The following is a 26,852-nucleotide window of genomic DNA, read 5'->3' as shown; positions in this document are numbered from 1 at the left end:
ACTTCGATACCTGGTATCTGTCTAGGAAATTGTCCATTTCCTGAAGATTTTCAAGTTTTGTTGAATATAGGTTTTTATAGTAAGATCTGATGATTTTTTGAATTTCCTCTGAATCTGTAGTTATGTCTCCCTTTTCATTTCTAATTTTGTTAATTTGGACGCACTCTCTGTGTCCTCTCGTTAGTCTGGCTAAGGGTTTATCTATCTTGTTGATTTTCTCAAAGAACCAACTTTTGGTTCTGTTGATTCTTTCTATGGTCCTTTTTGTTTCTATTTGGTTGATTTCAGCTCTGAGTTTGATTATTTCCTGCCTTCTACTCCTCCTGGGTGTATTTCCTTCTTTTTGTTCTAGAGCTTTTAGGTGTGCTGTCAATCTGCTGACATATGCTCTTTCCTGTTCCTTTCTGCAGGCACTCAGAGCTATGAGTTTTCCTCTTAGCACAGCTTTCATTTTGTCCCATAAGTTTGGGTATGTTGTATCTTCATTTTCATTAAATTCTAAAAAGTTTTTAATTTCTTTCTTTATTTCTTCCTTGACCAGGTTATCATTGAGTAGAGCATTGTTCAATTTCCACGTATATGTGGGCATTCTTCCCTTATTGTTATTGAAGACCAGTTTTAGGCCGTGGTGGTCCGATAGCACGCATGGGATTATTTCTATCTTTCTGTACCTGTTGAGGCCCGTTTTTTGACCAATTATATGGTCAATTTTGGAGAAAGTGCCATGAGGAGCTGAGAAGAAGGTATATCCTTTTGCTTTAGGATAGAATGTTCTATAAATATCCGTTAAGTCCATTTGGCTCATGACTTCTCTTAGTCTGTCGACATCACTGTTTAATTTCTGTTTCCATGATCTGTCCATTGATGAGAGTGGGGTGTTGAAATCTCCCACTATTATTGTGTGAGGTGCAATGTGTGTTTTGAGCTTTAGTAAGGTTTCTTTTACGTATGTAGGTGCCCTTGTATTTGGGGCATAGATATTTAGGATTGAGAGTTCATCTTGGTTGATTTTTCCTTTGATGAATATGAAGTGTCCTTCCTTATCTTTTTTGATGACTTTTAGTTGGAAATTGATTTTATTTGATATTAGAATGGCTACTCCAGCTTGCTTCTTCTGACCATTTGCTTGGAAAGTTGTTTTCCAGCCTTTCACTCTGAGGTAGTGTCTGTCTTTGTCTCTGAGGTGTGTTTCCTGTAGGCTGCAGAATGCAGGGTCCTCGTTGTGTATCCAGTTTGTTAATCTATGTCTTTTTATTGGGGAGTTGAGGCCATTGATATTGAGAGATATTAAGGAATAGTGATTATTGCTTCCCGTTATATTCATATTTGGATGTGAGGTTATGTTTGTGTGCTTTCATTCTCTCTGTTTTGTTGCCAAGACGATTAGTGTCTTGCTTCTTCTAGGGTATAGCTTGCCTCCTTATGTTGGGCTTTACTATTTATTATCCTTTGTAGTGCTGGATTTGTGGAAAGATATTGTGTAAATTTGGTTTTGTCATGGAATATCTTGGTTTCTCCATCAATGTTAATTGAGAGTTTTGCTGAATACAGTAACCTGGGCTGGCATTTGTGTTCTCTTAGGGTCTGTATGACATCAGTCCAGGATCTTCTGGCCTTCATAGTTTCTGGCGAGAAGTCTGGTGTGATTCTGATAGGTCTCCCTTTATATGTTACTTGACCTTTTTCCCTTACTGCTTTTAATATTCTTTCTTTATTTTGTGCGTTTGGTGTTTTGACAATTATGTGACAGGAGGTGTTTCTTTTCTGGTCCAATCTATTTGGAGTTCTGTAGGCTTCTTGTATGTCTATGGGTATCTCTTTTTTTAGGTTAGGGAAGTTTTCTTCTATGATTTTGTTGAAGATATTTACTGGTCCTTTGAGCTGGGAGTCTTCACTCTCTTCTATACCTATTATCCTTGGGTTTGATCTTCTCATTGAGTCCTGGATTTCCTGTATGTTTTGGACCAGTAGCTTTTTCTCCTTTACATTATCTTTGACAGTTGAGTCGATGATTTCTATGGAATCTTCTGCTCCCGAGATTCTCTCTTCCATCTCTTGTATTCTGTTGGTGAAGCTTGTATCTACAGCTCCTTGTCTCTTCTTTTGGTTTTCTATATCCATGGTTGTTTCCATGTGTTCTTTCTTGATTGCTTCTATTTCCATTTTTAATTCCTTCAACTGTTTGATTGTGTTTTCCTGGAATTCTTTCAGGGATTTTTGTGTCTCCTCTCTATGGGCTTCTACTTGTTTATTTATGTTTTCCTGGAATTCTTTCAGGGATTTTTGCGATTCTTTCAGGCATTTTTGCGATTCCTCTCTGTAGGCTTCTACTTGTTCTCTAAGGGAGTTCTTCACGTCTTTCTTGAAGTCCTCCAGCATCATGATCAAAAATGATTTTGGAACTAGATCTTGCTTTTCTGGTGTGTTTGGATATTCCATGTTTGTTTTGATGGGAGAATTGGGCTCCGATAATGGCATGTAGTCTTGGTTTCTGTTGCTTGGGTTCCTGCGCTTGCCTCTCGCCATCAGATTATCTCTAGTGTTACTTTGTTCTGCTATTTCTGACAGTGGCTAGACTGTCCTATAAGCCTGTGTGTCAGGAGTGCTGTAGACCTGTTTTCCTCTCTTTCAGTCAGTTATGGGGACAGAGTGTTCTGCTTTCCGGCGTGTGGTTTTTCCTCTCTACAGGTCTTCAGCTGTTCCTGTGGGCCTGTGTCTTGAGTTCACTAGGCAGCTTTCTTGCAGCAGAAAAGTTGGTCTTACCTGTGGTCCCAAGGCTCAAGTTCGCTCCTGGGGTGCTACCCACGGGCTCTCTGCCGCGGCAGCAACCAGGAAGACCTGTGCCGCCGTTTCTGGGAGCTTCAGTGCACCAGGGTTCCAGATGGTCTTTGGCTTTTTCCTCTGGCGTCCGAGATGTGTGTGCAGAGAGCAGTCTCTTCTGGTTTCCCAGGCTTGTCTGCCTCTCTGAAGGTTCAGCTCTCCCTCCCACGGGATTTGGGTGCAGAGAACTGTTTATCCGGTCTGTTTCCTTCTGGTTCTGGTGGTGTCTCAGGCGCAGGGGTCCTGCCGCTCCTGGGCCCTCCCCCACGGGAGCCCAGAGGCCTTATACAGTTTCCTCTTGGGCCAGGGATGTGGACAGGTGTGAGCAGTGTTGGTGGTCTCTTCCGCTCTGCAGCCTCAGGAGTGCCCACCTGATCAGGCGGTTGGGTCTCTCTCTCACAGGGTCTGGGGGCAGAGAGCTGCTACGGGCCGGGATCCGCGGGTGTGGGACTTCCGGTAAACACAGAACGTGCCCGGTCCTAGAGAAATTCTGCTTCCGTGTGTCCCAAGCTCACCAGGCAGCTTTCTTGCAGCAGAAAAGTTGGTCTTACCTGTGGTCCCGGGGCTCAAGTTCGCTCGTGGGGTGCTGCCCACGGGCTCTCTGCAGCGGCAGCAACCAGCCTTTGTGTGGTTTTTGAATCTTACGTAATTTAATTGTATTATTTCCTGCTGTCAGAGTGAATAGTAGTCATTCATAACCTCGAGCAAAATTGAATCTAGAAAGTTTAGCAACATCGTAACTAAGAGGAAGCTTAATGGAGAGACTGGTATGGAGACCATTGACTTTCTCTGAGGCAGTAGAGTGTGAGAGGAAAACAGTGGGGAGTACTTTAGGGGATAGAGCCAATAGCAGGAAGATTGTAGACTTTTATTTGGTTATAAATTTTGTTATGATCTTTGATATTGATTTTCTGTGCTTATTCTATCACTGGCATGGCATTTAGTGAACCCGATGTTTGCTTTGTTGATTTGACTAAAGTTGTTTCCCTCCTGACAAAATGCTAGAGGGACAGGCTTATAGCACAATAAATGATGTTTCCAAGACCATGCTTACATGAAAGGTTGCTACTGGGGAATCTTGAGATAAGTTCTGCTCCAGGGGCTGCACAGCAAATCATAGAATAATTGCCAGCACTGTGACTATCCCTCTACTGGGAGACTTCCAACTCATCGCTGTAGACACTGTTTACTACAGTGATGGTTTGGTTTTTCACTCTTGCTTTTGACATCCTCTCAGTTTGTGCATATTTGAAAATAATGAAGCAGTGTTCAATTATCTTACCAGTCATTAATAAGATCATGGAGATTTTGACCAGCATAATTTCTAAAGAATTCAAATAGTTCTTTTCTTTAAAAAAATCTGTTTGTTAGTATTTGATTACAGTATAATAATCCTAAAAACAGAAACAAGGCAAAAACAATATTTCTCAATGTAAAATCTTACTTAATATCAATAGTTTTTATAACTTAGATAATTTTAATTCTTATATGAGATTAGTCAGAATTTTAGGATTAGGTTAAGAAACTATTTAAAATCTTTGAAATTCCAAGTTTTAAAGTTACTATAGCAATGGACAACACATGGGTCAAAGGTCTTTAATATTTTGAAACTCATAAAATCCTTTGAAAATTTGATAAAGTATTAATTGTATCTCATTGTGTGTGTCAAAATCTATAGCAACAGCAAAGTCTGCTTAACCTACTCAGGGATTCCGTGCTAATTTCATGTAAAATAGGTTTGCTTTATAAATGTTTCGTTCCTAGTCACCTGTGGAACATTTACTTAACAATATAACCTATTTTGTTCAATACTTTTAATGTGAAAGAGAATCACAGCAGCCTAACAGTGTTCCTAGTTACCGGATACTGAGTTCAATTTCCTGCTACACGATTTCATATAGCATGCATCCCAGTTAAAAGTACAAATGACTTTTAAAAATCTTAGGTACTCTATGAAACTTAATTATGAATACTTAATTAACAAGGCCAGTCATTTAACCCACATTGCTATGTCTGTGTAGGGGTTGGTCAATGCTGATATACTGCGATGTAGAGAGTTCTGTTTTGTCAGACGGTTGTAAAGTCAATAGAGGCAAAAGGAAAGACAGTACCAATGTCCTTGGGTGACACGGAACACTTTTGGGACACATGGAGTCTTGTTAGGGCAGTGGAATTGGAGGAAGCCAAAGATAAGAGGCTTTCTAAGGGGGCTCTTAGATTAGTGACTGGGCTATTCTGAATGATGTGTTAGGGGCAGAGAGTGACAAAAGAGAGGAAGATGGTTTACTGTGCTCTTTTAGTAGCCTGGTGCATGGTGAGGATGGCTTGAGGCATGGAGAAACGTCAATGGATAGGACTTGGGGTTGACTGGCTGAAGACAATGGTGAGGGAGTAGTCAATAGAGTACCATCATTCTGCTCTGGGTGGATGTGTGAGCAGCTCAGACGTTTTGAGATTTTTCAGGTAAAAGAGTAGGGAGGCAAAAAAAAAATGAAGTAGAATACAGATTTCAACACTGAGTTTGAAATGCCTGTTAGAAATCTTTGAGGTAACTAGATATCCATTGGGAATGTGGATCTAGAGCTCGGAAGGGAACCTGGCCTGTAGGAAAGGATGAAATATTCTTTGATCTTAAATTCCTTTCAAAGTACCTCTCCACAAAAGTTACTTATTTTGCTAATTCTTCTTCCCTTGTCTCTAATAAAGTGTTTCCCCCACTTAGCATGGTTCCCTTGCTTCAGTCAAGTCACTGTTCCTAGCTTCTTTATCAAACAGCTGCCCTGTTGTCCCTTATCTGAAAAACTCTCACTCTGGAAGCTGTCCCCATGCCACCTAATGTACATAACTGTTTCAAAATAGTCAGCTTTGAAATCATATACACATAAGCAGCAAAACTACTCTGCTGGCTATATGTGTATATAACGATATTAAAGAAGACACTATCAGTTTGAGAGGAAGTGAGGAGGCATGGAATGGGTTGGAATGAAGGCACCTGACAGTGGGGAGAACTTATATAATTATATGCTAATTAAAATATATATTTAAAAAACTTTCACTTTGAAAAAGAACTTGGTCTTCAGAATACTCTATGAATTTATCAGAAACAAAGCCAAAACCTTTGCCACAGTTATTCCTAGAAATGTTGCAGTCTGCTGACCTAGCCTAACCTCTTTCTTTGAGTTTAGATGATCAAGGATGTTCTAATTTTCTTATATCTCTTGCTGCTGTTTTCATATTTATGGAATAGATCTATTTGCCTTTGACTTGGATCCATCTCAAACTTTCTTTTACAGGATTCTTTCTGTACTGTATATACCTTCTTAGAACAATGATGTCTATTACCATGACTCCAATTACCACCAAATGTAAAATTTATGGGAGTGAGCAGGACACAGAAATATCACTGTTGGCTAAGAGACTACTTTAGAATGTTTAGGGGAAAAGAAATTCCTCTGATCCTACTGTGCGATTATACACTTCTATTTAGTTATTCAAAAAACATGCATTAGTTTCTAAATAAGTCATATGAAAGTTCTGGGTCTTGTAAGTCCATTTAATGGACATATAAGATTCCTATTCTTAAAGAATTATATTCTACCAGGATAATAACTTAATAAAAAATTATGAAGTAGGTACCAAATCAAGGAAAGGGACAGCGTCTTCCTCATCTTGGCATGGCTAAGAGTGTCAGTAAGATTTTATTGGCTGAAAAAATTGATATCAGAATCACAACTGGTGTTTCCTGCCTTTGTCGCTTGCATATTTACATGAATGCTTATATATATAAACATTAGGTGGATATTTAGAATGTTTTATTTTATTTCACTTCATTATTTTAAATTTTATTTCATGGATTTAGTCATTTAAGTATGTGTTCCTCCTTACTTTATGAGGTTTCGGAATAAAGATTCTCTTGGATATTGCCATATGTCAGTGTTTACACAGGGTTAGATCAGCAGACCAGCTAGATATTTCCTCACAGGGGCTAGCACATCACTTTCCAAGAGCTGAATAAAAGCAACACAAAAACGTTCACTGAGAGAGAGACTAGGGTTAAGAAAACATACCAGCCTTCGAAGTTCTCTGAAAAAGTCCTGAGCTGCACAGAGCATGATAAACAAGCAAACAGGACCAGAGCCTGTACTTGTTGGCTGCAAACGGATACATGGGTAGTAAACAGGGAAGGGTCTGCTCTTGCTAATAGAGAAACCACATCCCTCTCAGTGTCATCATGCCAGTGACATGATAGAATCAAACAAAAGACAGACTGAAGCATCCAGGGAGCTAGCATAGACTTGTCCATTATGTTAATATGAATTGGAATATTTTTATCAATAATTTATGTTAACTTTTGTATCGTAGCGTTAGAGAATTTAATTAGCATTTTCTCATATATTCTGTATTAGTTACTTTTTTCCGTATTGACGAATACGTGACAAAAAGCGATGTAAAGCGGAACGGTCTACTTCGGCTCGCAGTTCACAAGGCTACAGTCTGTTACAGCAGGAAAGTCGTCCTAGTTTGTTTTTATTCACTTTGATATAATACCAGGATCAAAGGCAACTTGCGTTGCTTATATCGTTTTGTTTGCATAGCATGGTCTCGGTCTATCAGGAAGGAAGGCAGGGAAGGGACTTGTCAGGAACTGAAGCAGAAGCCCTGGAGTAATGCATACAGCCTTTGCCTCGATGGCTTGTTCAGCTTGTTTGGTCATAGCACTCAGGATTACTTGACCAGAGGTGGTTGTACCCCTAGTAGGCTGGGCTGTCCTGCATAAATAGTTAAGAAAATGTCCCAGGTACAGTTCTGGGTTAATATTTTTGAGATGGGTGGTTGGCCCCATCCCTCAACCAGGGGCTGTGCCTAACCTCTGGATGTGACTCTACATGCTCTCTCTTCCCTTTGTTGGGTCTTGGCTAATGTCATCCTCATTGGGTCCTGGAAGCCTCTTGCTTTCCTGGCATCTGGGACTTTCTAGCGGTTATGCCCAGTTCCCCATCCCCCAATACTATAAGCCTCCATTCAATTTCCGGACCCTCTGTACATCTCTCCTATCTCCTCCCATACCTGATCCTGCCTCCCTTTTCTCTCTCTGTCCTCTTTCCCTCCCAGGTCCCTCCCTCCCTCTACTGCCCATGATTATTTTGTTCCCCTTTCTAAGGAGGACTGAAGCATCTACTCCTTGGTCTTCTTTTTTTTCTTGAGCTTTCTATGGTCTGTGAGTTATATTGTGGGCATTCTGAGCTTTTCCCCTAATGTTCATTTATTGGTGAGTGCACACCATGTGTGATCTTTTGTGACTGGGTTCCCTCACTCAGGATGATATTTTCAAGTTGCATCCATTTGCCTGCAAGTTTCATGAAGTCATTGTTTTTAATGGCTAAGTAGTTTCCAGCTTTTTGCTATTATAAATAAGGCTGCTTTGAACATAGTAGAGCATGCGTCCTTGTTATATGTTGGAGTATCTTTTGGGTGTATGCCCAGGAGAGGTATAACTGTGTACCTAGGTAGTGCTATGTCTCATTTTCTGAGGAACTGCCAGATTGGTGTCCAGAGTGGTTGTACCAGTTTGCAATCCCACTAGCAGAAATATTAATGTAGAATTGCTCCTTTCTAAAGGAAATGCAGGGACAAAGAGTAGAGCAGAGAATGAAGGAAAGGGCATCCAGAGACTGCCCCACCTAGGGATCCATTCCAACCACTGACACCAAACCCAGACACTATTGCTGATGCTAAGAGGTACATGCTGACAGGAGCCTGATATAGCTGTCCCCTGAGAGGCTCTGCCAGAGCATGACCAATACAGAGGCAGATGCTCACAGCCAACCATCAGACTGAGCACTGGGACCCCAATGAAGGAATTAGGAGGACAGAAGGAGCTAGAGGGGATTGAAACCCCATAGGAAGAACAACAATATCAACCAACTAGACCTTCCAGAGCTCCCAGGGACTAAACCACCAACCAAAGAGTACACATAGAGGGACCCATGATTCCAGCTGCATATGTAGCAGAGGAGTGCCTTATCTTGTATTAATGGGAGTGGGGGCCTTTGATCCGATGGAGGCTCGATGCCCCAGTGTAGGGGAATGCTGGATTGGTAAGGCTGAAGCAGGTGGGTGAGTCAGGAAGCGCCCTCGTAGAAGCACAGGGGAGGGGCATTGGTTAGGGGGTTTTCAGGAGGGGAAACAGGGAAGGGGGATAATATTTCAAATGTAAAATAATCAATTTTTTTTAAAAAAGAAAATGTCCCAGTGCTTAATGGCCAATGTAATGGTTGCATTTTCTCAATTGGGGTTTCCTCTTAAATGAATCTAGCTTGTGTCAAAATAACAAAGAAACTGTCCAGTCTGGTGATGGGAGTGGCTGTTTGTGCTCCAAGGGCAATACACAGCGGGGTGCATATTTCTGTGCAGATTTTTTTTCTTTTTTTTTTATTAACTTGAGTATTTCTTATATACATTTCGAGTGTTATTCCCTTTCCCGGTTTCCGGGCAAACATCCCCCTCCCCCCTCCACTTCCTTATGGGTGTTCCCCTCCCAACCCTCCCCCCATTGCCGCCCTCCCCCCATAGACTAGTTCACTGGGGGTTCAGTCTTAGCAGGACCCAGGGCTTCCCCTTCCACTGGTGCTCTTACTAGGATATTCATTGCTACCTATGGGGTCAGAGTCCAGGGTCAGTCCATGTATAGTATTTAGGTAGTGGCTTAGTCCCTGGAAGCTCTGGTTGCTTGGCATTGTTGTACTTTTGGGGTCTCGAGCCCCTTCAAGCTCTTCCAGTTCTTTCTCTGATTCCTTCAATAGGGGACCTATTCTCAGTTCAGTGGTTTGCTGCTGGCATTCGCCTCTGTATTTGCTGTATTCTGGCTGTGTCTCTCAGGAGCGATCTACATCCGGCTCCTGTCGGTCTGCACTTCTTTGCTTCATCCATCTTGTCTAATTGGGTGGCTGTATATGTATGGGCCAAATGTGGGACAGGCTCTGAATGGGTGTTCCTTCAGTCTCTGTTTTAATCTTTGCCTCTCCCTTCCCTGCCAAGGGTATTCTTTTTCCTCATTTAAAGAAGGAGTGAAGCATTCACATTTTGATCATCCGTCTTGAGTTTCGTTTGTTCTAGGGATCTAGGGTAATGCAAGCATTTGGGCTAATAGCCACTTATCAATGAGTGCATACCATGTATGTCTTTCTGTGATTGGGTTAGCTCACTCAGGATGATATTTTCCAGTTCCAACCATTTGCCTATGAATTTCATAAACTCGTTGTTTTTGATAGCTGAGTAATATTCCATTGTGTAGATGTACCACATTTTCTGTATCCATTCCTCTGTTGAAGGGCATCTGGGTTCTTTCCAGCTTCTGGCTATTATAAATAAGGCTGCGATGAACATAGTGGAGCACGTGTCTCTTTTATATGTTGAGGCATCTTTTGGGTATATGCCCAAGAGAGGTATAGCTGGATCCTCAGGCAGTTCAATGTCCAATTTTCTGAGGAACCTCCAGACTGATTTCCAGAATGGTTTTACCAGTCTGCAATCCCACCAACAATGGAGGAGTGTTCCTCTTTCTCTGAATCCTCGCCAGCATCTGCTGTCACCTGAGTTTTTGATCTTAGCCATTCTCACTGGTGTGAGGTGAAATCTCAGGGTTGTTTTGATTTGCATTTCCCTTATGACTAAAGATGTTGAACATTTCTTTAGGTGTTTCTCAGCCATTCGGCATTCCTCAGCTGTGAATTCTTTGTTTAGCTCTGAACCCCATTTTTTAATAGGGTTATTTGTTTCCCTGCGGTCTAACTTCTTGAGTTCTTTGTATATTTTGGATATAAGGCCTCTATCTGTTGTAGGATTGGTAAAGATCTTTTCCCAATCTGTTGGTTGCCGTTTTGTCCTAACCACAGTGTCCTTTGCCTTACAGAAGCTTTGCAGTTTTATGAGATCCCATTTGTCGATTCTTGATCTTAGAGCATAAGCCATTGGTGTTTTGTTCAGGAAATTTTTTCCAGTGCCCATGTGTTCCAGATGCTTCCCTAGTTTTTCTTCTATTAGTTTGAGTGTGTCTGGTTTGATGTGGAGGTCCTTGATCCACTTGGACTTAAGCTTTGTACAGGGTGATAAGGATGGATCGATCTGCATTCTTCTACATGTTGCCCTCCAGTTGAACCAGCACCATTTGCTGAAAATGCTATCTTTTTTCCATTGGATGGTTTTGGCTCCTTTGTCAAAAATCAAGTGACCATAGGTGTGTGGGTTCATTTCTGGGTCTTCAATTCTATTCCATTGGTCTACCTGTCTGTCTCTGTACCAATACCATGCAGTTTTTATCACTATTGCTCTGTAATACTGCTTGAGTTCAGGGATAGTGATTCCCCCTGAAGTCCTTTTATTGTTGAGGATAGCTTTAGCTATCCTGGGTTTTTTGTTATTCCAGATGAATTTGCAAATTGTTCTGTCTAACTCTTTGAAGAATTGGATTGGTATTTTGATGGGGATTGCATTGAATCTGTAGATTGCTTTTGGTAAAATGGCCATTTTTACTATATTAATCCTGCCAATCCATGAGCATGGGAGATCTTTCCATCTTCTGAGGTCTTCTTCAATTTCTTTCCTCAGTGTCTTCAAGTTCTTATTGTACAGATCTTTTACCTGCTTGGTTAAAGTCACACCGAGGTACTTTATATTATTTGGGTCTATTATGAAGGGTGTCATTTCCCTAATTTCTTTATCGGCTTGTTTCTCTTTTGTATAGAGGAAGGCAACTGATTTATTTGAGTTAATTTTATACCCAGCCACTTTGCTGAAGTTGTTTATCAGCTTTAGTAGTTCTCTGGTGGAACTTTTGGGATCACTTAAATGTACTATCATGTCATCTGCAAATAGTGATATTTTGACCTCTTCTTTTCCGATCTGTATCCCTTTGATCTCCTTTGTTGTCTGATTGCTCTGGCTAGAACTTCAAGAACTATATTGAATAAGTAGGGAGAGAGTGGGCAGCCTTGTCTAGTCCCTGATTTTAGTGGGATTGCTTCAAGTTTCTCTCCATTTAGTTTAATGTTAGCAACTGGTTTGCTGTATATGGCTTTTACTATGTTTAAGTATGGGCCTTGAATTCCTATTCTTTCCAGGACTTTTATCATGAAGGGGTGTTGAATTTTGTGAAATGCTTTCTCAGCATCTAATGAAATGATCATGTGGTTCTGTTCTTTCAGTTTGTTTATATAATGGATCACGTTGATGGTTTTCCGTATATTAAACCATCCCTGCATGCCTGGGATGAAGCCTACTTGATCATGGTGGATGATTGTTTTGATGTGCTCTTGAATTCGGTTTGCCAGAATTTTATTGAGTATTTTTGCGTCGATATTCATAAGGGAAATTGGTCTGAAGTTCTCTTTCTTTGTTGTGTCTTTGTGTGGTTTAGGTATAAGAGTAATTGTGGCTTCGTAGAAGGAATTCGGTAGGGCTCCATCGGTTTCAATTTTGTGGAATAGTTTGGATAATATTGGTATGAGGTCTTCTATGAAGGTTTGATAGAATTCTGCACTAAACCCGTCTGGACCTGGGCTCTTTTTGGTTGGGAGACCTTTAATGACTGCTTCTATTTCCTTAGGAGTTATGGGGTTGTTTAACTGGTTTATCTGTTCCTGATTTAACTTCGATACCTGGTATCTGTCTAGGAAATTGTCCATTTCCTGAAGATTTTCAAGTTTTGTTGAATATAGGTTTTTATAGTAAGATCTGATGATTTTTTGAATTTCCTCTGAATCTGTAGTTATGTCTCCCTTTTCATTTCTGATTTTGTTAATTTGGACGCACTCTCTGTGTCCTCTCGTTAGTCTGGCTAAGGGTTTATCTATCTTGTTGATTTTCTCAAAGAACCAACTTTTGGTTCTGTTGATTCTTTCTATGGTCCTTTTTGTTTCTACTTGGTTGATTTCAGCTCTGAGTTTGATTATTTCCTGCCTTCTACTCCTCCTGGGTGTATTTGCTTCTTTTTGTTCTAGAGCTTTTAGGTGTGGTGTAAAGCTGCTGACATATGCTCTTTCCTGTTTCTTTCTGCAGGCACTCAGCGCTATGAGTTTTCCTCTTAGCACAGCTTTCATTGTGTCCCATAAGTTTGAGTATGTTGTATCTTCATTTTCATTAAATTCTAAAAAGTTTTTAATTTCTTTCTTTATTTCTTCCTTGACCAGGTTATCATTGAGTAGAGCATTGTTCAATTTCCACGTATATGTGGGCATTCTTCCCTTATTGTTATTGAAGACCAGTTTTAGGCTGTGGTGGTCCGATAGCACGCATGGGATTATTTCTATCTTTCTGTACCTGTTGAGGCCCGTTTTTTGACCAATTATATGGTCAGTTTTGGAGAACGTACCATGAGGAGCTGAGAAGAAGGTATATCCTTTTGCTTTCGGATAGAATGTTCTATAAATATCCGTTAAGTCCATTTGACTCATGACTTCTCTTAGTCTGTCGACATCACTGCTTAATTTCTGTTTCCATGATCTGTCCATTGATGAGAGTGGGCTGTTGAAATCTCCCACTATTATTGTGTGAGGTGCAATGTGTGTTTTGAGCTTTAGTAAGGTTTCTTTTACGTATGTAGCTGCCCTTGTATTTGGGGCATAGATATTTAGGATTGAGAGTTCATCTTGGTGGATTTTTCCTTTGATGAATATGAAGTGTCCTTCCTTATCTTTTTTGATGACTTTTAGTTGGAAATTGATTTTATTTGATATTAGAATGGCTACTCCAGCTTGCTTCTTCTGACCATTTGCTTGGAAAGTTGTTTTCCAGCCTTTCACTCTGAGGTAGTGTCTGTCTTTGTCCTGAGGTGTGTTTCCTGTAGGCAGCAGAATGCAGGGTCCTCATTACGTATCCAGTTTGTTAATCTATGTCTTTTTAGTGGGAGTTGAGGCCATTGATGTTGAGAGATATTAAGGAATCATGATTATTGCTTCCTGTTATATTCATATTTGGATGTGAGGTTATGTTTGTGTGCTTTTCTTCTCTTTGTTTTGTTGCCAAGATGATTAGTTTCTTGCTTCTTCTAGGGTATAGCTTTCCTCCTTATGTTGGACTTTACCCTTTATTATCCTTTGTAGTGCTGGATTTGTAGAAAGATATTGTGTAAATTTGGTTTTGTTATGGAATATCTTGGTTTCTCCATCTATGTTAATTGAGAGTTTTGCAGGATACAATAACCTGGGCTGGCACTTGTGATCTCTTAGGGTCTGTATGACATCTGTCCAGGATCTTCTGGCCTTCATAGTTTCTGGCGAGAAGTCTGGTGTGATTCTGATAGGTCTCCCTTTATATGTTACTTGACCTTTTTCCCTTACTGCTTTTAATATTCTTTCTTTATTTTGTGCGTTTGGTGTTTTGACAATTATGTGACGGGAGGTGTTTCTTTTCTGGTCCAATCTATTTGGAGTTCTGTAGGCTTCTTGTATGTCTATGGGTATCTCTTTTTTTAGGTTAGGGAAGTTTTCTTCTATGATTTTGTTGAAGATATTTACTGGTCCTTTGAGCTGGGAGTCTTCACTCTCTTCTATACCTATTATCCTTAGGTTTGATCTTCTCATTGAGTCCTGGATTTCCTGTATGTTTTGGACCAGTAGCTTTTTCCGCTTTACATTATCTTTGACAGTTGAGTCAATGATTTCTATGGAATCTTCTGCTCCTGAGATTCTCTCTTCCATCTCTTGTATTCTGTTGGTGAAGCTTGTATCTACAGCTCCTTGTCTCTTCTTTTGGTTTTCTATATCCAGGGTTGTTTCCATGTGTTCTTTCTTGATTGCTTCTATTTCCATTTTTAATTCCTTCAAGTGTTTGATTGTGTTTTCCTGGAATTCTTTCAGGGATTTTTGCGATTCCTCTCTGTAGGCTTCTACTTGTTTATTAATGTTTTCCTGTGTTTCCCTAAGTGTGTTCATGTCTTTCTTGAAGTCCTCCAGCATCATGATCAAATATTATTTTGAAACTAGATCTTGCTTTTCTGGTGTGTTTGGATATTCCATGTTTGTTTTGGTGGGAGAATTGGACTCCGATGATGGCATGTAGTCTTGGTTTCTGTTGCTTGGGTTCCTGCGCTTGCCTCTCGCCATCAGATTATCTCTAGTGTTACTTTGTTCTGCTATTTCTGACAGTGGCTAGACTGTCCTATAAGCCTGTGTGTCAGGAGTGCTGTAGACCTGTTTTCCTCTCTTTCAGTCAGTTATGGGGACAGAGTGTTCTGCTTTCGGGCGTGTAGTTTTTCCTCTCTACAGGTCTTCAGCTGTTCCTGTGGGCCTGTGTCTTGAGTTCACCAGGCAGCTTTCTTGCAGCAGAAAATTTGGTCTTACCTGTGGTCCCGAGGCTCAGGTTCGCTCGTGGGGTGCTGCCCAGGGGCTCTCTGCAGCGGCAGCAACCAGGAAGACCTGTGCTGCCCCTTCTGGGAGCTTCAGTGCACCAGGGTTCCAGATGGTCTTTGGCTTTTTCCTCTGGCGTCCGAGATGTGTGTGCAGGGAGCAGTCTCTTCTGGTTTTCCAGGCTTGTCTGCCTCTCTGAAGGTTCAGCTCTCCCTCCCACGGGATTTGGGTGCAGAGAACTGTTTATCCGGTCTGTTTCTTTCAGGTTCCTGCGGTGTCTCAGGCAGGTGTCCTGCCGCTCTTGGGCCCTCCCCCATGGGAGCCCAGAGGCCTTATACAGTTTCCTCTTGGGCCAGGGATGTGGGCAGGGGTGAGCAGTGTTGGTGGTCTCTTCCGCTCTGCAGCCTCAGGAGTGCCCACCTGACCAGGCGGTTGGGTCTCTCTCTCACCGGGTCAGGGAGCAGAGAGCTGCTGCTGGCCGGGATCCGCGGGTGTGGGACTTCCGGTAAACACAGAACGTGCCCGGTCCTAGAGAAATTCTGCTTCCGTGTGTCCCAAGCTCACCAGGCAGCTTTCTTGCAGCAGAAAATTTGGTCTTACCTGTGTTCCCGAAGCTCAGGTTCGCTCGTGGGGTGCTGCCCAGGGGCTCTCTGCAGCGGCAGCAACCAGCTTCTGTGCAGATTTTTAAGACTGGCTTTTACCTAAGTTGTTTACTCTGGTTATAAATAACAGAAATATATGATATATGATATATATGATATAATATATATAATATATATAATGGTATGTTTTTACTCTTCCTAGGTTTTGTATCATGGGCCGAATTTGAAAGCAGTTATAAAAATGTATCGGAGCTTAATCCACCGTGTTAGACACCGTCTTGGTCTTTGGAGAACAAGACAGATTATATACTTTGGAGAGCTAGAAGAATGGATGGACAGAAAAAAATGTAAGTATTGCAGTCCCTTCTGGCTTGCTGCTAGGTTTAGAACCAATTTTTACTTATTGAAAAGACCTCTATCTACTCCTAGCAATGGAAGGGAGATTGTGTTTTTTATATTTCCATTTGCATCGTAAAGTGGCTCGCTGAGTACTTAGATGAATTCATTAGAATTTTTTTTGTTATAAACAACAGACTCCTCATTTGGCTACACAAAGTGTAGCAGGAAATTTAAAGGGAAGGGGTTGGAAACACAGATAAAGAAATCAGATTCCACAGAGGGTATAAGCAATAAGTTGCTCCAGAGACCTATGGATCAGAAAATAAAAAGAATCTACTGTTTCCTGAAGAAGAGAAACAGACAACATTGTAATAGAGACTATCTATCTGTCCATCCATCCATCCATCCATCCATCCATCCATCCATGCATATATACATACATCTATCCATCCATCCATCCATGCAACCACCGACTCACCCACCTACCCACCTACTCACCTACCTACCCACCAATCCACCTACCTGCCTACCCATCTACCTACCTACCTACCTACCTACCTACCTACCTACCTACCTACCTATTTTCTACCTATTCATATATTGCAATAGGGCTCTCATCTGCCCAGGCTGACTTTGAACTCTTGATGTAGCTAAGAATGACAATGAACTCAAGCTCCTTCCCCCTCTGCCTCCCAAGTGCTGGGACTACAGGTTGGTATCATCATGTCTTTCTTAATGCTGTGTTGGAGAGCCCAGAGTTTCCTGCACGCTAGGCAAATACTTTACCAAGTGACATATTCATACTGAGACACATTTATTTTTAAATCGGATTTCCAAGAGATTTTAAATGAATGGCTTAGCTTGAGCCACAAGTCAGAAAGTTTGAAGTGACTGTGGAAGGATTGGAGGCCTTGAGAGTTTCAGTGGATGACTCTTTGCCCATTGTGGGAGGGGTTCGCCACTCCTGAAATGAATATTAAATTGTAATATTGGTAAATGTTAAAGCATACTGGGCAGAATAAACCACGTATTACTTCAAATTGTTAGGGTTCTGCTCATAAATATAAGGACACACTTTTTTTATCATTGTCTTTCTATTTATAGTTCATCAGTTGAGTGTTATTTAGGTACTGTGTATTACTAGACCAATCTTTTTAAGAATTAAAATGAATGACGCAAGTAAGTTATACTTAATTGGAATAATTTTATGATTTTATGAGATCAATGTGCTACCTTTTGGTAGTTTCAGCTAGTTGTAGTATGTTCATTCTTTATTTGGGACTTCATATTCATGAATGCATCATGAAGATGGGGCTTATGTCTTTCAATGAGCATTACTATTTAACATGTGGCTAGTATATTAGAATAGCAAAAACTATTTTCAAAAGGCTATTTGCATTTAGTTTGTATGCAAAAATGTATTTTTTAAAATAAGTCATACTTGTTCCATTTCTGTTGTTAGACATTAAAGAAAGAAGAAGAAGCCAAATAAAGAAAGAGACCCAGAGAGACAATTCAGAGGTCCATGATACATACATAGATCTTGAGAACCCAGTTCAGGGGATCTAGTCCCACAGCCTGATTTTCAGAAAGTTAGATAAGGCATTTGTAGAATTCTCAAGGCATCTCCCAAACAGATAATACAGCAAAGAGTCAGACAGAGGGAAAGCTATGAATGAGAAAGAGAAATCATGGAGAAGACAGAGGCAGAGGCAGTGAGAAATGTTTTCATTTTGGAAACTGCTGGGACTTAGTTTGCAAACTTGAGGGAAGGAGAGGAATATGGGTCCCACCCACGTGTACTCAGAGGTTTAAGACTGTTGGTCATGAGTGCTCCACACACTAGTATAAAATCAGAGGACACCTCAGTAGTCTTCTATGAATAGTCGTTTCATATTCTGCTAAGCTTTGTAATACAGAGTTTCTAATATTTATCAAAATGTGTGATAGGACTTTTGGTTATTGTACCAACTAACTTGTGCCCCCCCCCCATTTTATTTGATTGTATTTTGAAGGGCTGATTATCTGTTACACTTCAAGACTTATGTTTTACTGGACTCAGACTTCGAAGTAGAAGTACTCTGAGGGCAGCCTACGCCTCTTGACAATCCGTTCCTGGCATTTTTCCTTTGGCTCCCTTCATTCTCTTGGCCAAAATTTAGCATATTGTGCAACACTATAGTGTTTTCTTTAGTACGGTACTTCTTCAGAGAACTATGTCAGTGCTTCTGTTGCGGGGCGCATGGAGGAAGAAGACACTTCATCTTGGCTGTTTTGGTCCCGGGCTTCTTACCTTCTTTGTTTAAGGGCTTTCTGACAACATCCTGGGGGACATTATCTTCTTTAGAGAGGTTGGAAAGCTTTTGAGTTCTGTTGGTTCTTTGGGGTCTTAACAACTGAGGCACAGTAGTATCTGTCAGTTCAGGAATATCCTCTCTGTGTCTCTGTGTCTCTGTGTCTCTGTCTCTGTCTCTGTCTCTGTCTCTCTCTCTCTCTCTCTCACACACACACACACACACACACACACACACACACACACTAACCAAGCTGAGAACATTCAAGTTGGCATCCACAAGAGCTACAATGCATCCACATTGTTAAACTTCCTCTCTCCAGCATGCTTGTTCTTCAAGAAGAATGAATGAATGACTCTTATTCAATGGCAGATGTGCTCTGATGCGGGTCAAGACATATTGCTTTATGGGAAACTCTTGTGTGTTGTTCCCACCACTCATTTACACCACATGACTCTTCTATTCTTTATTCAGATTACTGATAGTACTTCTTTGGCCATTTCTGGAGGTACCATGAAAACGTCTGTTTTAGTACTCAGCCACAGAATTCCCAGTCACATGCATTTTTATTTTTGACATGGTCCCATTTCTTTAAAACCTGGTATGATTGTCACACTCCAAAATTCTGTCACTATGCTTTTTAAAATTAGTTCTAATGTAACTTGTTTGTTTTAGTTTTAACCCTATCTCCATGATTTCTTACTCTTAACTTGTAATTACAGATTTAAAATTTTCATTATTATTATTTTATTTTTTTAGTTTGGAAACTCACACAGATGGACACACACATACCATGTACATCTGTTTTTTTCAGACTGGATTCTGATGGTATCTAGCTGATAAGGTTATTGAGTAAAAGTCTTAAAAGTCTGTGGGTAACTTACATGTGTCTCTTGGCTTGATTCCTAGTCAAGTTCAGAAGGCACTAGAAGATTACAGAGAACCACAGTGCAGTTTATGAATACCTATCGGTGTGGTTAGGCTGGCATGAGACAAAGACAGAATAGAGGCATTTGATTAGACAGACGGTGCTCTGTCCATAGAATCTGCATGGCTAAAGAATTATGAATAGCTTTCACTTACGTTAGACCTAGAGCTTACATAATTTGCAAGGTATTTATGTCATTTTTTTCATAGAATTCTCTTCTTTTCCTATGCAATTATTGCTAATTTTTTTATATTTGGAAAATACCTGTGTACCTTTAAAAATATTTCAATAATTTCTAACTGTACTAATAGTCACAATTTCAGTTTTGTTTTTACTAAAACTGGCTAACTAGCTTAGTTCATTAATTCTGCTAGTGAGCACAGAAGGCTTGTATTGTACCGTAGGCAGGGCACAGTCACAGAAGTATGATATTAAAGATATGAAAGGATTCTAAAGATGAGCAAAGGAGAAATTAACAAAAGTTCATGAATCTTCATAGAAATTCTTTGTGTCTTAATTTTAGTCTTTTAGAGAAACAAACCCTGAGACATGGATTTAAGTACGGCTAACGTATTGGGAAGTAAATCCCATAAAGTACTCTTAAATGGCATAGAAAAATGCAGTAGGGACAGGATGAAAGTTAAAAAAACAAACAAACAAACAAAACAAAACACTGTCATGGGAACTCTTGAAGGCAAGTTTCTCAAAAACTAGATTTTCATGTATCAGTTGCCCCCAATCTCTTGCACTTCAGCAGGGGTTGAGGGCCACTCTGCAGGGGTCTGAGACTTTTGGATTATTGGCCAGAAGGCAACAGATTGATGCCCGGTGCTAGGAGAAGCTTTGAGGCAATGAAATGCAGATGCTGGCACTTCTGAATCAGAAAGCCCGGACACAGAAGGAAAGCCTCAAGTTCCATGCTAAATCCGATGAGAAGAGGCTCCAAATGCAGCAGCTTTAGTTCATAGATTTGAGGAGAGAGAAAAGCACATAACTATATCAAATATTAATTTGTATGTGTTTCCAATGGCTTTGAAGATCTGGCGTAGCCATTCATATTCCAGTAGGAATTTGTTGAATTTTTTTTCCCCTCTTGCTGTGAGATCACTGAACAAAATGTGAACATTGTTCCCAACTCTATTTTTGAATCAGAAAGTCTAATGGAAATCCCAGGGATTAGAGTGTGGACTGGGAGTAGTGAAGAAGTGAGAGGTTTACAGGAGACATGGTAACTTCTGACAGGAGTCATCGTGAATCAGAAACCTGGGGTTCTTGTCATTGGTACTGACAATGTGGACGAAAGGGAACAGACAATATGGAGATTCAAAAGATAAACGAATAAAATAAAAATTCAAAATCGGCCGATGTGGCATTACAGACCTATCATGGTTAAAGCAAGGAGTTTGTAAGTTCCAGGCTAGCCTAGGCAACTTAGTGATCCCCTGGTGCAGAATAAGGTTAAAAAGAGTTGTGGTGGCGATAGATACAGCAGTGGTGGAGTTCTTGCCTTGTATGCATGGTGCTCTCGGTTCAGGCGCCAGTCACAAAATAATTGGTTTTGAAAAAAGGAAGAAGGAAAAGACAAAGAAATCGCATACGATCCAGCTAAGCCACTCTCACTGTGTATCTGAGGAAGCCAAAGCGGCACCCCAAAGAGATTCGCTCTGTCCCTTACTTGTGGCTATTGTCACATTAGTCATAGGCACGACATGGAGTTGGCCCAGGTGCAGCCGATGCACGGATAAAGAAAACAGGTTATATATCCTGACTGCAATTTCAGCCATAAAGAAAAGCTTAATGTTTTCATTTTCAGCAATCCGAGTGGATATTGTATTAAGAGAAATGAGCAACACATAGAAAGACAGATAACCACAGTCTTCTCCTAAATATGAATGTTGCAAACATCGACATAGAAATCAAATAGCAACTGTTAGTAGATGAGAAGAGATACAGAGGGACAGGATTAGATCCCTCAGTGCTGTGTATATGCCTTGGATTATCACACTGAGCCCCATTAATGTGTACAACGAGCACATCTTAATAAAAATAAAACACCCCCCATTACAGCTAATAGTTTGTGTGTTGATATGTGTAAGTTCTGTGATCATTTGCCATGAAGCAGGTAGAGCCCCCACCTGTGTCCTGTGCTTTCATGGGAAGCCTGACTGAATGTTAGCCTGAGGAAATTCATGGTGTGGGAATGGGTGAGGAAGAGAGACCCTGCGTCCTGCCTGTTAGCCAGAAGACTTAACACTGGTTTCTAGAATGCCAGAGGCTCTTCCCCAGGTGCAAAGATCAACCTGGCTGACTTCAGTTAACTTCCAGTACAGAAGAACTTTGTAAGTGACTTGTCCACAGCACACTATTTGTAAAAGAAACTCTATTATTTTCCCTTTTGGTTTTAAGTCTATGAAACCATGTTTGCCAAGAGAGAAGACTGGCAAGGATTAGAAAGAAGTGAGCTGCTGAAGTACTTCAACGACTGTGGTCATTTCCCCACGCAGAAGCAGATCGATGAGCTCTGGGACCTGTTCCACAGATGTGAGTACTGCTGCCCTCATCCTTGTCCCGCCTTCCCTCTTCTCTCCGTGCTTCTCCTCCTCTTCCTCTCTGATTTATTGTTTAGTAATGTATATTCATTGTACATTGCGTTTTATTAAATAAGTATGACTTCATGCGCGCATAACTTTTATGTTGAGCCCGTTCCCCTGTGTCCCTTAACGTCGACTACACCTTTTCCTCAAATTTGTTTGTATCCAAACTTAATCTATCTGAGAAAAGGCTGGTTGAAAGAAGTTGAAGTTGTATTTTGACTGAAGAGTATAAAGAGGATGATTTCAGCTTTAACTTTAAAAATAAACATTTTGATATAAGTTACAATAATAATAATATTACATCCAGCTAAGTATGGTAATTACTTTTTCAATCAATACAACGGATACTTGGGAAAAGCAATTTCAATTTTGACTCTTGGTTTCAGAGGATTGAAACGCTTAGTAAAAAGGGAGTGAGAGAAGGGAGACAGTTCCACAACAGGCTGCAGTACACAAGGCTGTACTGCATGTGATGTATTTCTAGAATTCTCCAGAACTTCCTAGAGTAGCATCATCAGTGTCAGAACCAAAGCCTTCAACAGCAAGCCCATGAGGGGCCATTTCATTATTAGCAAAGCTATACTAATATATTTAACCCATGGAATTTTAAAAATTGCTGCTAAAATCTTTCTCCTGGTTAGTTAAATTTGATGCCGATAAGCAAAGTCAGCTTAAAAGGCATAAATATAGTAAGGTAAAGCATCTTTCCAATTGGAAAATAAGTTTTTGCTGGGTGCATGGATCAGAAGTACAGAGCTTGCCTAGCATACACAAGGTCATGGGTAAAATCCCCAGCAATTCCAGAAAAGAAAAATCATTTTGCCCCAGACCGTAAACGGATAAAATGATAAAATGTCTAATATTTAATAATAATAATTTATGTAATAGACATTTTTTCTCTTCTCAAACCAGTAAGAGGGAATATTGTCCCAGGTATGAGAACTCTTAATGAATAATTAAAAACATTTCAGCCCGTTTTCTTCCTTATGCTTATTGAAGCCTAATGAACAAATATATTTGAGGAGTATGATGTGGGATGTTATGCCACACATCGATGGCCAAAACTGCTAGCCAGGATATTAGTGGTTGTGTACAGTTCCCTTATGCATACATCTGCGTACATGTGGGAGGGGATGGTGAAGAATTCTCACTTAAAAAGGTTTGAGTAAGCCATACAGAATTGTTAATTCTCTTCCGCTCATTAAACTTGTGTTTAAATTATGCTGCTGTATTGTGGGTATACTTTGCATTTTACATTTACAGACTAGCTTCAATGACTTTTCCAATAAGACAGGTTTTCTATAAACTGTCATTCTAATTAATAATTCTTATTAATTATTATATTCTAAAAAAACTAATTAAAAACCTTTTTCTTTCAATTCCTAAGGTTAAGGAACTTTCTTGTTTTTATTTATGTGCATTTCAGGGTGTGTATGCATGTGTTTGTGGAGATGTATTCAGAGGCCAGAGAAGTGTCCTGCTTTATGACTCTCTATTCTCTGGAGTGTAACAGTAATATTAATATAAATGTAAGGAGAAAATTAATACAGTGCCTGTTTTTCTTTATCCTAGCGAGTTCCCCAATAAAGACCCCAAGCTTTATTTAATCAATCTTTACTACACAATTCCTGGGGAGTCATTAATCTATTTTAATCCTCCAAGCTAATCTGGCTACCTCCCAGCCAAAATCCCTGAGATCCTTGCGTTGTTGTATTGGTCTGGTCCTCTGGCCTTCAGGTGTATTTTCCTATGATGTTTTCTCTCACCCTCATTGTGGCTGAGTCCGGTTTACTCTTCTTTCTTTCCGCATTCCTTGGCTGGCCAAAGTCTTACACAGTTCTCTCTTCTGGCCAGTCATTGGCTGATCAGCTTTTATTGACAAGGCTAAGAATAAGTGGTAAGCCTTGTTTACACAAACTTGAGAAAGGAGATTCTTGACATAGGCATTGCAATGCCCCGTCCAGATTGAAACCGGATCTGAGCGGAGAGAAATCAGCATCTGAATAACACAAAGATTATCTTTAAATAGCACACAATAGCATTCTGCAAACACTGAAGCTATCTTTTCTTACTAAACTTGAAGTTCACAGTCATTTGGTTAGGTTGGCTGAAAAGGAATTTCTGTCCTTGTCTTCTCTTGCCCTCTCTGTGCTGGCATTGTGGGTGCACACCTCAGTTTTTATGTGACCCTAGGTCAGGTCTTCATGCCTGTCTGGAAATGATTCTTACAAGGTGGACAGATTTTATCCTCTAGAAAACAACCGTAATATTTTCAGTTTATCGTACGTTTAATGATATTGCCATTAAAGACTCCTTTGTTGCCCACGATAGTTACTGAAAATGAAGTTAGCAATTGGGAAGAAAACAAAAGTCTTGGTCATTTTGACACACATCATTTTCAAGAGAATCTGACTGCATCATTTAGATTGTCAGTCAGCCATCTTTGTCCACACCGACTCTGCTTGTGGGTGGCAGCTTGATAGATACAAGCTACACATAGAGCATTTAATCTAGTTCACATTTAGTCAGTTCAGCTGATTAACTTCTAGCATGCAATATCAAGTAGGTCAGATTCCTGGAAGGCTTTGCATCTTTAGGTATTTTTTTTTATCTTTATTAACTTGAGTATTTCTTATTTACATTTTAAAGGTTATTCCCTTTCCCAGTTTCCGGGCCAACATCCCCCTCCCCTTCTCTATTGGTGTTCCCCTCCCCATCCTCCCCCCATTGCCGCCCTCCCCCCATAGTCTAGTTCACTGGGGGTTCAGTCTTAGCAGGACCCAGGGCTTCCCCTTCCACTGGTGCTCTTACTAGGATATTCATTGCTACCTATGGGGTCAGAGCCCAGGGTCAGTCCATGTATAGTCTTTAGGTAGTGGCTTAGTCCCTGGAAGCTCTGGTTGCTTGGCATTGTTGTACATATGGGGTCTCGAGCCCCTTGCAAGCTCTTCCAGTTCTTTCTCTGATTCCTTCAACGGGGGTCCTATTCTCAGTTCAGTGGTTTGCTGCTGGCATTCGCCTCTGTATTTGCTGTATTCTGGCTGTGTCTCTCAGGAGCGATCTACATCCGGCTCCTGTCGGTCTGCAGTTCTTTGCTTCATCCATATTGTCTAATTGGGTGGCTGTGTATGTATGGGCCACATGTGGGGCAGGCTCTGAATGGGTGTTCCTTCAGTCTCTGTTTTAATCTTTGCCTCTCTCTTCCCTGCCAAGGGTATTCTTGTTCCCCTTTTAAAGAAGGAGTGAAGCATTCACATTTTGATCATCCGTCTTGAGTTTCATTTGTTCTAGGCATCTAGGGTAATTCAAGCATTTGGGCTAATAGCCACTTATCAATGAGTGCATACCATGTATGTCTTTCTGTGATTGGGTTAGCTCACTCAGGATGATGTTTTCCAGTTCCAACCATTTGCCTACGAATTTCATAAAGTCGTTGTTTTTGATAGCTGAGTAATATTCCATTGTGTAGATGTACAACATTTTCTGTATCCATTCCTCTGTTGAAGGGCATCTGGGTTCTTTCCAGCTTCTGGCTATTATAAATAAGGCTGCAATGAACATAGTGGAGCACGTGTCTTTTTTATATGTTGGGGCATCTTTTGGGTATATGCCCAAGAGAGGTATAGCTGGATCCTCAGGCAGTTCAATGTTCAATTTTCTGAGGATCCTCCAGAATGATTTCCAGAATGGTTGTACCGGTTTGCAATCCCACCAACAATGGAGGAGTGTTCCTCTTTCTCCACATCCTCGCCAGCATCTGCTGTCACCTGAGTTTTTGATCTTAGCCATTCTCACTGGTGTGAGGTGAAATCTCAGGGTTGTTTTGATTTGCATTTCCCTTATGACTAAAGATGTTGAACATTTCTTTAGGTGTTTCTCAGCCATTCGGCATTCCTCAGCTGTGAATTCTTTGTTTAGCTCTGAATCCCAGTTTTTAATAGGGTTATTTGTTTCCTTGCGGTCTAACTTCTTGAGTTCTTTGTATATTTTGGATATAAGGCCTCTATCTGTTGTAGGATTGGTAAAGATCTTTTCCCAATCTGTTGGTTGCCGTTTTGTCCTAACCACAGTGTCCTTTGCCTTACAGAAGCTTTGCAGTTTTATGAGATCCCATTTGTCGATTCTTGATCTTAGAGCGTAAGCCATTGGTGTTTTGTTTAGGAAATTTTTTCCAGTGCCCATGTGTTCCAGGTGCTTCCCTAGTTTTTCTTCTATTAGTTTGAGTGTGTCTGGTTTGATGTGGAGGTCCTTGATCCACTTGGACTTAAGCTTTGTACAGGGTGATAAGCATGGATCGATCTGCATTCTTCTACATGTTGACCTCCAGTTGAACCAGCACCATTTGCTATCTTTTTTCCATTTGATGGTTTTGGCTCCTTTGTCAAAAATCAAGTGACCATAGGTGTGTGGGTTCATTTCTGGGTCTTCAATTCTATTCCATTGGTCTATCTGTCTGTCTCTGTACCAATACCATGCAGTTTTTATCACTATTGCTCTGTAATACTGCTTGAGTTCAGGGAAGTCCTTTTATTGTTAAGGATAGCTTTAGCTATCCTGGGTTTTTTGTTATTCCAGATGAATTTGCAAATTGTTCTGTCTAACTCTTTGAAGAATTGGATTGGTATTTTGATGGGGATTGCATTGAATCTGTAGATTGCTTTTGGTAAAATGGCCATTTTTACTATATTAATCCTGCCAATCCATGAGCATGGGAGATCTTTCCATCTTCTGAGGTCTTCTTCAATTTCCTTCTTCAGTGTCTTGAAGTTCTTATTGTACAGATCTTTTACTTGCTTTGTTAAAGTCACACTGAGGTACTTTATATTATTTGGGTCTATTATGAAGGGTGTCGTTTCCCTAACTTCTTTCTCGGCTTGTTTCTCTTTTGTATAGAGGAAGGCAACTGATTTATTTGAGTTAATTTTATACCC

General features: G+C 40.5%; 1 protein-coding gene across 7 annotated transcripts in view; it reads left to right on the top strand.

The window, feature by feature from the left end:
- Positions 1 to 26,852, top strand: part of LOC134483165 (IQ domain-containing protein M-like) — a 249,989-nt gene that overhangs the window by 155,664 nt on the left and 67,473 nt on the right. For all 7 annotated transcript variants that reach the window (XM_063278429.1, XM_063278428.1, XM_063278426.1 and 4 more), the window contains 2 exons: positions 15,969 to 16,113; positions 21,734 to 21,868. In XM_063278429.1, the coding sequence (XP_063134499.1) occupies positions 15,969 to 16,113; positions 21,734 to 21,868 (280 nt within the window). The remainder of the gene's footprint in view (positions 1 to 15,968; positions 16,114 to 21,733; positions 21,869 to 26,852) is intronic.

The sequence above is a fragment of the Rattus norvegicus genome, chromosome 19 (assembly GCF_036323735.1).
Source record: "Rattus norvegicus strain BN/NHsdMcwi chromosome 19, GRCr8, whole genome shotgun sequence".
Classification (NCBI taxonomy): domain Eukaryota; kingdom Metazoa; phylum Chordata; class Mammalia; order Rodentia; family Muridae; genus Rattus; species Rattus norvegicus.
The sequence above is the reverse complement of the archived record's forward strand: the minus strand, read 5'-3'. Positions and strand labels throughout refer to the sequence as shown.